Here is a 13083-nt window from a genome sequence, read left to right as displayed (position 1 = left end):
CTTGCTCATTTTTAAATTGAGATATTTGTCTTTTTATTTTTGAATTTTGAGTTCTTTATATATTCTACATACTAGTCACTTATCAGATATTCTATTCACAAATATCTTCTCCTATCCTGTGGACTGTCATCTCTCTTGGTGGTGTCCTTTAAATCACAAATATCCTTAATATCCTTAATTTTGATGAAGTCCAATTTATATTTTCTTGTGTTTCTTGTGCTTCTGGTGTCACATCTAAGAAGCCAATGTCTACTCCAAGGTTAGGAACATTTACATCTATATTGTCTTTTTATAGTTTTATATAGGTTTAGCTCTTACATTTTTATGTATAGTGTGAAGAAGGATCCAAATTAATTCTTTATGTGTATCTAATTGTCCCAGTACCAGTGGGTGAAAAGATTATTCTTTCCCTATTGAATAACTGTCTTAGCACATCTTGAAAATCAATTAACCATAAATAGAGGCGTTCTGGATTTTCAGTTCTATTCCATTGACCTATATGACTACTATTATGCCAGTTTCATGCAGTCTTGAACACTGTAGCTTTGTAGTAAGCTTTGAAATCAGAAGTATGCCCTTCAATTTTCTTCTTCCTTTACAATATTGTAACTCTTCTGGGTCCTTTGTATTTCCATGTGAAATTTAAGATTAGCTTGTCAATTTCTGCACAACAGGTGGTTCAGATTTTGGGGTTTTCATAGGGGTTGTGAGGAATCTGTAGTCAATTTGAGGTGAGTTGCCATCTTAATAATATTTATCTTCTGATCCATGAACCAGATGTCTTTACATTTAGTTAGGTCATCTTTAATTGCTGTCAGCAATATTTTATAGTTTTCAGTATTCAAATCTTTCACCTTCTTCTTACTTAAATTTATTCCTATTTTTTGTTACTTTTGTTGCTATTGTAAATGAAATTATTTTCTTAATTTCATGTTAAGATTGTTCATTACTAGTGTAGAGAAATGCAATTACTTTTTGTATACTGATCTTTTATCCTGCAACCTTGTTGTACTCATTTATTATCTCTAATAGTGTGTGTATATGTATTCCTTAGGATTTTCTACATGCAACATAAATCGTAAAGTCATACATTTTACTTCCTCCTTCCCAATTTAAATGTCTTTAATTCTTTTTATTTTTCCTAATTTCCCAAGCTAAAACCTCCAATACAATGTTGAACAGAAGTAGGAAGAGCAGACATCCTTATCTTATTCCTGATCCTAGAAGGCTTTCAGCCTTGCACTACTAAGTATGATGTCATCCGTAGGTCTTTCGTAGATGCCCTTTATCAGGCTGAAGAAGTTCCTTTCTATTCCTGGTTGTGTGTTTTTACCATTGGAGGACGTTGACTTTTTAAAAATGCTTTTTCTGTATCTACTGAGATGATGATGTGGTTTGGGTCCTTACTCTATTAATGTGTATCACACTGATAGATTCTCATTATGTTGAATCAACCTTGCATCACTGGGATAATACTGGTAATGGTGTATAACTGTTTAAAGCTGTTGGATTTAATCAGCTAGTATTTTGTTCAGGATTTTTGTGTGCTATTCATAAAGGATACTGATCTGTAGTTTTCTTGTGATGTTTTTGACTGGTTTTGATATCAGGGTAATACTGGCCTCACAGAATGCTGAAAAATGTTTTTCCCTCTTCTAGTTTTTGAAAGAGTCTGTGAAGGATTGGTGTTAATTCTTCTTTAAACGTCACCAGTGGAAGCAACCTGGGCCTGGGATTTTCTTTATAGAAAAGTTTCTGATTACTAACTCATTCTCTCTATTTGTTTAAGGTCTACTCAGATTTTCTATTTCTTCTTGAAACATTTTTGGTAGTTTATGTGTTTCTAGGAGTTTGTCCATTTCATCTAGGTTATCTAATTTGTTTTTCTCTTATACTCCTATTTCTATAAGGTCTGCAATGATGTCTCACTTTAATTCCTGATTTCAGTAATTTGAATTTTCTCTCTTATATTCTTGGTCAGTGTAAAGGTTTGTTAATTTTGTTAATCTGTTCACAGACCAAATTTTGGTTTCATTGTTTTTCTGTATTGTTTTCTATACTCAATTTCATATATTTCCACTCTAATCTTCACTGATTTCCTGCCTACTGCTGCTCTGAACTTAGTTTGCTCTTCTGTTTTTCAATTTATTAAGTTAGAGAATTAGGTTTTTGAGATCTTTCTATACTTTTTTTAATGTAGGCATTTAAAGCTACAAATTTCACTGTAAGTACTGGTTTAGCTGCATCAAATAAGTTTTAGTATATGATGTATTTTTGTTTTCATTCATATCAAAGCATATTTTAATTTCTCCTGTGATTTTTTTCTTTGATCCACATACTTGTGCATTTCTAAATTTCCTTCTGTTATCGGTTTCTAATTTTATTCCAATTGTGGTCAGAGAATGTACTTTGTATGATTTCAATCCTTTTAAATTTACTGGGAATTGTTCTATGGCCTAATAATGGTATATCGTGGAGAATGTTCCATATGTACTTGAGAAGAATGTATACTCTACTGTTATTGGGTAGAGTGTTCTGTAAACATCTGTTATGACTACTTGTTTTATGTGTTTTTCAAGTCTCCCATTTCTTTGTTGATCTCTGTCTAGTTGTTCTATCCACTATTAAAAGAAGGGTACTAAAGTTTCCAACTATTATTAATGAATTGTGATTCACCTTCAAAAATAACTTGTAGAAGACACAAGGGTGTGTTATATTTCAGGGTGTAATTTGGGCTTAAATCTACTCTGGAATGACTCTGGAGAGTTTTCACTAATTCAAATAGATGGTACTTAAGAAGGCCTCCCAGACATCTATATTTTCCTCCCTCTTGTGCTGCACAAGTTCTTTGGTTTCCACTAGTACAAACCTAATTCTAAAATAAATTCATCTCATCAGGTCAGGAATAGATTTCTCAAACGTTCTAAAATGAAACAATGTTTCTAGTCCAAAAATAACTGCAGAGACTTGTGGCTTAAAACTAAAAGGAAAGCTGTGAAGACACTCAAAGGGTAGTAGAATATAAGACTGGACTTACCTTAGGTACTTAACAAATGCAAATTCCTGGGTTCCACTCTAGAACTACTCAAATAAAATTTCTCAGGGCAGAAACCATAAACACGTACTTTAATACTTTCTAGGCAATTCTTATACACACAAAAGTTTAAGGATCTGGATTCTGGTTAGTAAGTATACCAAGCACATTCTCCTGAAGGGACATTTATCTTCAAGAATACATTTCAGCCTGGTCAGCGTGGCTCAGCAGTTGAGCATCAACCTATGATCCAGGAGATCACCATTCGATTCTCGGTCAGAGCACATGTCTGGGTTTTGGGCTTGATCCCCAGTAGGGGGTGTGAAGGAAGCAGCCTACCAATGACTGTCTCATCATTGATGTTTCTATCTCTCTCTCTCTCTCTTCCTCTCTCTGAAATCAATAAAGATATATTTTAAAAAATAAATAAAGTAAAAAATTATTTAAAAAAAAAACATTTCAGCTGGCTGGTGTGGCTCAGTGGCTAGAGCGTCGGCCCATGCACTGAAGGGTCTCAGGTTCAGTTCCCAGTCAAGAGCAAGTATCTGGGTTACAAGTTCGATCATTACCCCAGTCGGGGCATGTGGGGTAGGTAACCAATCGATTTGTCTCTCCCACATTGATGTTTCTCTCTCTCCTTTTCTCCCCCTCTGTCTCCCCTCCTTCCCTTCCACTCTCTCTAAAAAAGCAATGAAAAAAAACAATCCTTGGCTGGGGATTAACAACAACAAAAAGAATACATTTCAATAGTTCACAGAAATGAGCAGCTATACATTTTCACAGAAATACTTAAAAATATACCATGTTTCAGAATATGTACTACCTGGGCAGATTATCCTGGTATTGAGCACAGGGAGGTTTTCTTTGCTGCCTGCCACAGCTGGACAGGGGCCAGAGTCAGTCTGGGAACGACTTGCCCGACCATCTGGAGACCGAGGTGCAATTTTAACTGTTGGCAAAAGGTCCAGATTAAAAAGAAATGATAAAGTTACAGAAACGAGCAAGCCCCTATAAATTTAAAACATAAAATAATTTAATACATGTTTAAATCAATCTGTGGAAACGAAAATATTATACTGTGCTTACCTATTTTTCCATTTTGTTTTCATTTTCTTGAGATTTACTATTTGGAGAAACTTCATCTTGATCTCTCATTTCAAATAGATGGAGATCATCACAAAAGAGATGCCTACCATTATTAAAGGTCAGTAATACTCATAATTTGAATGTGATCACCCCATACATAAAGATAAAAAGAAATTCTGAAACCTGATAATTTTTAAAAATAAAACATATGTGTTATGTATATTATCAATGCAATCCTTTTTCATCAATGTTGGCTGAATGATCAAATTTAATTAATGTAATTCCCAGAACTAATATGTTAACCATGAGTTAACATTTTCTTCTACAAATGAAAGAAAAAATCGTATTTTTTCCAAATGAAAGCAATATACTTTTCCTGCACTTCTTAATTAGTTATTCAGAACAAAGATTTGCTTCAAACAGTCCTATCTTTTTTTGTAAAAGCTCAATACATTTTAAAAATTGTTCCAAAAGAGAATTACTCTCAAAGTTAACAACAAAAAGAGAGATTTAATTCTACCTAAACTGGACCATTTTAATGGAGAGCACATATATCATTAACTAATTTAGGAGCTATTGGCAGGTGTTTAAAAAAACAGTAACCCTCAAATTCAATTTAAAAATATTCTAAAACTTAATTACCTTTACTCTTCCTAAGACTAATTACAAACTAACTATATTAATCTTACACTCTCTTCTTTGTTCAAAACCAGTCCAGTTGCACTAAAGAAAAGTAACAGACCAGACTTTTTTTTCTTTTTGACAGATGGAAGCCCTGGGGCTAATTTCTAATAAAAACAACCTTTTGATATTCATCTCTGATAAAAAGCAGAGAGCGTCCTAGTGGCTAAGATTGATGTTCCAATGCAGGTAAGTAAATTAATGTTTCATGGTTCTTAAATGTCTCATTAATCATATTAATATACTGTCTTTTGTACATCTCAGACATTAATTATTACACAAAATAATGATAATGCAATGACTATTTCAAAAAATAATGATTATTTAATGCAGAAACACTTCTATTGCTGATTCTGACTAAACTGGATTACTAGTCAACCAATAAGATAAAATACTGCAACATTAAAAACATATTATCTATCTATTCCAATGTCAAAACCTATACCTCTCTATCTGTATTTTTTAGTTTCCTTTGCCAACTACAATGGAAGTGTCAACTTCATGTGTGCTGGGAAAGGTATATAGGAAGTGAAAAGGCTAAGACTGTAGGATATGCACGCACTGCTTGCCAGACACGTAGGTCTGTAAGGTCTACTTTGGAAGTCTCTCAGAGTTTTAATACAATTAAGGAACAGTCTTTCAAAGTGAGTGTAATTAGTAGCAGTGGCAGTAGAAGCAATAACAATGACAATGACAATAAACACTCTTATACAAACAGCACTATGTCTGAGTCATTACTCTAGGTACTGTATATATATTAACTTACTTAACCTTTGCAACAAGTAGGTTTGTTATGAAGCAGGTACATTATTATCCCCATTTTACAGATGAGGAAAGGCACAGAAGAGTAATCTGCCCAAGTTTATATGTAATGAAAGTAAAAATATAATGACTGCAAACAGCTCTAAGGTAAGTGTTGACTTTACATACTATGTAATTACTTTCATATTATTGTCTCATCTTCATAAACATTGTAATTTCTGCTTTGTTCTATTCTAGTAAATTAAATTTTCCCTTATACAATATAAGTATAAATCCATCCTCAATTCAAACTTAAAATGCAGAGAAATATTTAATTATTCTTCAAGCAACTACATATTAACTTATTGGTAAAATTAATTTCAGCAGTAAAAGGGTTGTAACTAGATATCGTATGATTGTTTAAGCTTAATTTAGCAACAAAGATTATCAACCATCTATGTGCTGATCAGTGGAACTCAAGGAACTGATAAATTATTTAAATGCCAAATTTTATGCATGTGGGGCCTGCAGCTTTCATATGATTCTCAAAGGAATGTGTGAGTTCAAGTAGGTAAAAATCTAGTGACTTAGGTGTTTTGTTTCTTCTCTCTTTCTTCAGGAAAATTGAGATATTTAAGCATGTTTGGTCCTATAATCCATAGTTTACTATAATAATCTCTATATTATATGATAAAAAGATGTGAGAGAACTTAATAGTCTAAATAATGTTACCTTTATTATTTTAGTATTCGTGAATAGTTAAGCTTTAAATTTCAAAAAGCCTTGTTGAAAATAAAATACAAATCATTTATTTTAAACTGATAAGCCTTTTGAAAATGAAAAGCACAATTATATTTTATTTAATTTCAAAATAACTTTATCTTAATTTTCTTACCAGTTAATGACTCTTTCGCATCATCATCTTTAGAGTCCTCTTTAGACTCGTCTGTTTCTGTACTATCATCATCGAATGACTGATTAACTGGCTCACAGGAGTGAACTGTCTGATCATCCATAACTTTAAGTAATAAGATAAACATGTTGAAACAAGAAAAAATGAAATCTATGAATATCAATATATGCTTATGAGGGAAGGAAAACTGAAACATAAAGCAAAAGAAATTCCAGTCACAAACACTAGCTGGCAATAAACTCAAGGGTAATGTCTGTAAGTACTAGAGATGATAAAATTAAATTGTCAAAATTACATTTTCATTAGAAGAAAAAAAGAAAATATAAGAATTTTAGAGAATGAACTACAAGTCCAGTTATAAGTTACAACCTGTAAAGGGTTTTGGATACTTTATTATCTACATTAAAATTAACTTTTAGTCTACTACGGAAGTTCTAAGATTATATACATTATAGTTTCATTGTCTTGCAAAGAGAATGTTGCTCACTTCTCAAAAAGCCCGTTTTGTTAATACATGTACCTTTTCCGGCTTCTTCAATGACTTGCCTCACTGCTTTCTTTAAACTGTTTGCCCGCAACATTATTTCCTTTGGTTTGACTGCTTTCTGGGAGGAAGGTCTTGTGGTGTCATCCAAGAGCTGTTCCTTGCTTTCCCACAAGGACTCCTCACTGGAAGATTCTACAGCATCTTCTTCTACAATGAGAGGGCTGATGTCTGGGAGAACCTGAGCAGCCTGGGAATCTGTGCGCAAAGCCTGGAGCAGCTGTTCAAGCTTCTCATTGAGGACTGAACACTGAGAGAACAAGAATGCCACAATGACTCTCCATTTAGGGGAGATGAAAAATGGTAATTTAAATGAATGGTTTCTAATTTTAGAGGAAATGTGCTCTATTGATGTTTGCCATTAATTGGCTATTATACATTGTACTTTAGACAGCCTATGGATTAAATAATTTATAATTTTGAAAAACACAATTATTATGTAAATTTGTTTACACTTCCAGAACCACTTAGATTCCATGGGTGAAAATCTTTACAATCTTTGCATAGCTATTTTTCCTTAAAAAAAGAAAAAAAAGAAAAGAAAACACTTTACTATAAAATGACACATTACACAAAAAAATTAAACATTATACAAAATTTGCTATACAGTGTACAAAATATCACAGTAACACTTTTTAAAGGTAATCAACTTCTGGCTGAGCCTTGATAAACCCACCTTCAAAGTTTTGGTTTGCAAAGGAGTGAACAGTGCCTGAGGAATTATTGGCTCAAAGAAAGAGCAAAAAGGAAAATGCACAGGCATTCAGCCCCTGTTTCTGCTTTTCTTGAATTACCAGGGGTAAAAAAAACATTTAGGACTGAATTTCTAATTCTTTCCTTCTCCATTTATTTGTCTTTGATAACATGCCAAGACAAAGTTACAGCAGAAAGAGTTAAAAGAAAAGTGTCCGTAGAGAGGGTTTCTGTTTTCTGAATCTCTCCACAGAGTAGAAAAGAAGGAGAAAGAGGCTGAAAACTTCAACTGTATGTTTATTTCTATTTTATTTTCCTTCCACTCAAATAAACCACCATCTATAGCATGAATCTGGGGGAGATAATTTATTTGCAAGCCCAAGAGCGCCATGCCTTTTGTAAAATGCCTTGCCACAAATGCACACAAGCAGACAGCAGCTTTAAGGTTTAGTAAACTACTCTTATATTAGCCTCAGAAAGCTCTCAAAGGGGAAAAAAATCTATAAAGGCAACAAACAGAACCCTGAAAGGTACAAAGACTGTAAAGTCTAGGGAACCTGAGGAACTGGAAAGCATTCCCCTCTCCCCTGGAACCCCAGCCCCCCAGCACTTGCCCCTGGTGACCTGACTACTATACATTTCTCCTTCGCCATGTCAAACAGGGAACAGGGAGAGCGCATATAAAATTCAGTTTGTCAGGTGGTCTTCAGCAAGAAGTTTTCCTACATCTTAAGGGGTAACCATAAGATAGAATGTTTTTAAACAGTCATATCTGATTCAAAAGTAATTTTTCTCTTGATTTACGATCTTTTGGCAGGAAAACCACTTAATCAATTTAGCTATAAAACAAATTCAATGTCAACACTGTCAGTAAAAACCTTTCATGCCCTGTTTGTGTCCTTACTTTACTGGCCACAGCATCGGCTACAACAGCATTTTCCAACGTTTTCTCATAGGCCTTCTCTACTTTGGCAACGAAGTCCTTCACAGTTTCACATAGTATCCTTTGAAGAAAAGAAATTGTGCAACTCAGTAAACTCAGGAGGCTGATCCCCACCCCCCATTTATAAATATATTAAAAATAAGCACAAGTAAGCCAACTCTCCAAATACTGAGATCACTTGTATATAAACCCATAACTCTATCTGCTGTTAGGCATGTCCTAGGTAAGTAAGTTCAAGACATTCTAAGTAATGAATGCATACATTAATAAACCTTGCTCTACAGAATTTAAATAAAAGAAACTTTAAGGTAATAACAAGCTTTTGTCAAATATTCAAATTATTTCTCAATAAGAGTATTTTTGGATCCCATTTTAAAAAGCATTACCTCCTAAACATTATATAATTTCATAATAACAGGGCTTGCAGCGTTGATCAAACAAGGATAAATTTGGCACTTATGTTGTCCCTGTCACTCGACTATTCATCCTAGTGGTATCTTTATAATACACTGTTCCAGAAGAGAAAAGAGGTTGTGTATTATGCTAGAAACCAACCCATCACTTGAATTGAGTTATATTTTTTGTAAATTCATTCATTTTCCCCACTTAAGATAATATGCAAGATTAATGTAATTTAGATCTTGTTAGTGTCAGAGGTATATGGTTTACTTGTTTGTTTCCTTAAATTACATTTGGTTTCTTTGTAATATAAATAGCCTAAAAGAAAAAATGATCTGAAACACTAACAAATCTGTTTTGCAAAAGTCTTTGGAGCTGGTGTTGGATTAAAAACAATCACCAACAGAAAGGCTCTACATGACCAGCTTTTTGTAGCAAAGGCTAATAGTGATTCTGAAAACAGAAGCAGACTATTTAAAAATAATATGTCTCTTTACCATTGGTATAGATTGAGGAATTTCAAGAAGGGGGAAAAACAGGTTCCAGTACTTATGTTTTCTGCTATACTCACAGTTTTCTCTGGTATGTGAGTGACATAATGGTTACATTTCCAGATGCTTAAGTTTATGAAATCGAGCCATTCAATAGCTCCATTCAGGAGGCTTTCTCTCTCTCCAAACCTTCAACTATATCATCAAGAAAATAAATGCACTGCTCCTAACTATTTTGGTTTTGTTCGGTGTTTTTTTTGTCAACCATTTCTAGATTTTACTTGGACAAGATACAGCATTTCTTGACCTTTTTGATTGGCTTTTTAAACTCAAATTTCTACAGAGAATCTAGCTTACTGTTTATTAGCGAGGCATTCGTGTGCTTCCTATCGAGTTTGTCTTCTTTGTTCATGTACAATATTAAGGCAGGCTGTCATGGATTTCTTCCATGGGCCTCCCTGATAGTTCCTCTAAGATGTCCCATTTCTAGAGCGAGGAGACAATGACATTCCCTTCTCTTTATGTAACTCCAAAATAGAGTTTTTTCTTGCCATTATTTCTTTTGGATGTGTGAAACTGCATGTGCTATATAACATTACGATAGCTACATGAGCTGGTACTTTACTAATTCCTAGGGACAGAGCCCGCTGGTCCATCCACCTAGGAAGGAAAGGGGCGGCCAGGGTGCCCTGCCCCAGCTGCACCGCGTGCTCAGGGAGATGGGGGCTGAAGGACAGAGGATGATTCTGTGTTAGGAGAATGTTTGCTACATAAGTTGTGGAAAGAATTAGTAGAAATGGTCTATCGTATGGTCCATTAAGTTCCATATTCCAGGGGACATAGGATATTTACACTCCGAAGGTATAAATTAACTTATTATATCTAAATAGTAAATGTACAATTTTAAAAATATGAATAAATATATTTCAAAATAGCCTGATTTCAAAGTCACACCAACTGGGAACTTACAAACTGGAGAAAAAACCCTTTAAGATGTACTTGCTATACTAACACAAAAGACATTTTCCAATTGACACACAGTTTCCTACCTTAATACATGAAGATTTCCAGAAAATATGTGCAAAACTAAAATAAAAGTGGAACGTGGGTGTTCCCATAGGGCTAAAATAAATTTAACCCCCTAATTAATCTTTAATTAATGTTCAGACAATTTTGATGAGCTACTTCCAGCATTTTGTCTTTAATTTTGCATTCCTCTGAAGCTGAAGTCAATGGTGTGCACCAAGGTATAGCCGAGGCTGACACTAGTACAAAGTTAGCGTGCTTGAAGATTTCCACCATCTCCTCAATTATACACGATCTATACTTCTTATTCCTAGTAGCAGTGCCTTCATTTATCAGTTTCCCACTTATTTTTTAAAATGGGGCAAATGACAATAAAATATTCAAAAACTACACTAAGATAAATACAGCGATGGTGCCCAAACATAATCACATATTGGCAGGCAGGGGTCATCCTATGAGAACCTGAGGAATTTGTTCTTCATGTGATATAAAAACTTTAAGTCAGAAATTAAAGGAGATGTGAAAGTATTAATGCCGAATATAGAAACAAACCCTAGCTATCTGTGTGCTCTGAGGAAAGATTCTAACCGCTAGTACCTTACCTCATCCACTCAGTGAGGGGGTCGCTGAAATTCTCTCTAAGGTAAGATTCCAAAACTACAATTCTCTGGGTCTAGGACAGTGGTTCCAGTCTTATTATCTTCCTGCCAGTGATCCCATTTTTTTGAAAAGTTCTGTCCAAAGAACTGCATTAATTTAATAACTTCGCTTTTCATTTTCATTCATGACATCTATGATCGCTAATTAACGCTTTTGATTCTTAGTGCCTCTAATTCTCAGAAGATAATTCACATTACCACACTGAACTGACACAGTTCCCGTCAAAGAAATGTGGACATTATGTTGGTTAACCAATATTAACTATATTAGTTATTCTACTTATTATCTATGCTAATGGAATGTAGCTTTCCCATTAGCATTTTCAACATTTTAAAAATAGTTAAAAACAGCTTAGGCCACTGGGAATCACTATTTCATGAAATAAACATGTTTTAAGAGCATTAGAACAGTCTGCCTTACTATTGTATCATTCAAATGGCAATAGCAAAATAAAGGAGTTCTGTATTGGTGGTGGTTTCAAGGATGTGAATATGTGCCTGTATTAATTTTCTAATCACTAAGCTGTAGCCTTATGATTTGGGCACTTCACCGCATATATGTCATGCTTTAATAGCAAAAACTTCTTCAAAGCAGTGGGAAACTGTTACAGATTTTACAAGTCTTAAAGAGACATATCACCCAAAGACAATACGTGGACCGTGCTTAGATTTTGATTTGAACAAACCCAATGTTTCAAAATAAAAACAAAAACAAAAACAAAACCCTTTGAGATAACTGTGGGAAATGGACTGAGTAATACAGAACTATTTTTTTTAAAGATTATTAGGTATATATACTGTAAGTGGAATAAAATAATTTCTGGGATTTTTCTTAGAGACACTGTGGCAAAAAAAAATGGGGCCATGGGTGGTGTTGCTCAGTGATTAGAGCATTGGCTGCACACCAAAGGGTCTTGGGTTTGATTCCGGTCAAGGGCACGTACCTGGTTTGCAGGTTCTATCCCTGGCCCCGGGTCCAGAGTGTGTGGGAGGCAACCAATGTGTCTCTCACACCCATGTTTCTCTCCCCCTCTCTCGCTCTCTGTCTCTCTTCCTCTCCCTCCCACTCTTCCACTCTCTCTAAAAATCAATGGAAAAAATATCCTCGAGTGAGGATTAACAAAAAAAGAAAAAGAAAGCGGGGGGTATATGACAAAACATTGATAAATACTGACGCAGAGTAACAAGTACAGTGTGAAATCATCACACCAGTCTTTCTACTTTTATGTATGTTTGAAAATGTCCATAACAAAAATATAGTTAAAATATTAAGTTAAAAATATTATGGGTACAGTGTTATTGCATGTTGTCCTCTCTTTTCCATCTTGAATCTCTTTAAAATTTTAATCTGGGGTTGTAAAGACAGGACAGCCAGGCAAGCCTAGCAAGAGGGGGCCAGGGTTGGAACAGAATCTGCTTAAAGGCAAATGAGCTCGGCAGGGAGAAATCCAAAGCTAATGCTGAGCGCGCATCCTAGACAGAGAGCCAGGTCAAGGTAAAAAAAAATTCTCAATGTAATTGGGGGAAACATGAGGTGATGATTTAATGATTTAACACAGCACTCTAGTTTATAAAATCTGTTTACTTTATTACTCAACTTAGTTCTCCTAACAGTTCCATGAGGGAGGAAGGACAGGCATTCTTTCCATTCCTGAACCTGATAAGCAGACATAGGTCACAAAGCCAGCAAATGGCTGAGTCTCAACTAGGACCTCAGATTGGCTCCTCCAGTACTTAGCGCAACACTGTGACCTACGCCAGTGGTTTCCAGGCTGTTTTGCAAAAATATTTCAAAGATTCTACAAATGCTTCATTTAAACTTATTTGGAAATAAAGAATTTAATTTTTAATGCTGGAATAACCATTAGAGATA

General features: G+C 34.6%; 1 protein-coding gene across 1 annotated transcript in view; it reads right to left on the bottom strand.

Moving 5' to 3' along the window:
- DGKH (diacylglycerol kinase eta) overlaps window positions 1–13083 on the bottom strand; it is a 162400-nt gene that overhangs the window by 31322 nt on the left and 117995 nt on the right. The window contains exons 14-17 of the mRNA XM_087814316.1: window positions 8597–8696; window positions 6976–7249; window positions 6438–6560; window positions 3858–3983 (exon numbers count right to left, since the gene is read on the bottom strand). Of these exons, the coding sequence (XP_087670442.1) occupies window positions 3858–3983; window positions 6438–6560; window positions 6976–7249; window positions 8597–8696 (623 nt within the window). The remainder of the gene's footprint in view (window positions 1–3857; window positions 3984–6437; window positions 6561–6975; window positions 7250–8596; window positions 8697–13083) is intronic.

Source organism: Miniopterus natalensis, chromosome 2 (genome assembly GCF_054644295.1).
Source record: "Miniopterus natalensis isolate mMinNat1 chromosome 2, mMinNat1.hap1, whole genome shotgun sequence".
NCBI lineage: Eukaryota > Metazoa > Chordata > Mammalia > Chiroptera > Miniopteridae > Miniopterus > Miniopterus natalensis.
Note: the sequence above shows the minus strand (reverse complement) of the source record. Positions and strands in the feature narration are given on the sequence as shown.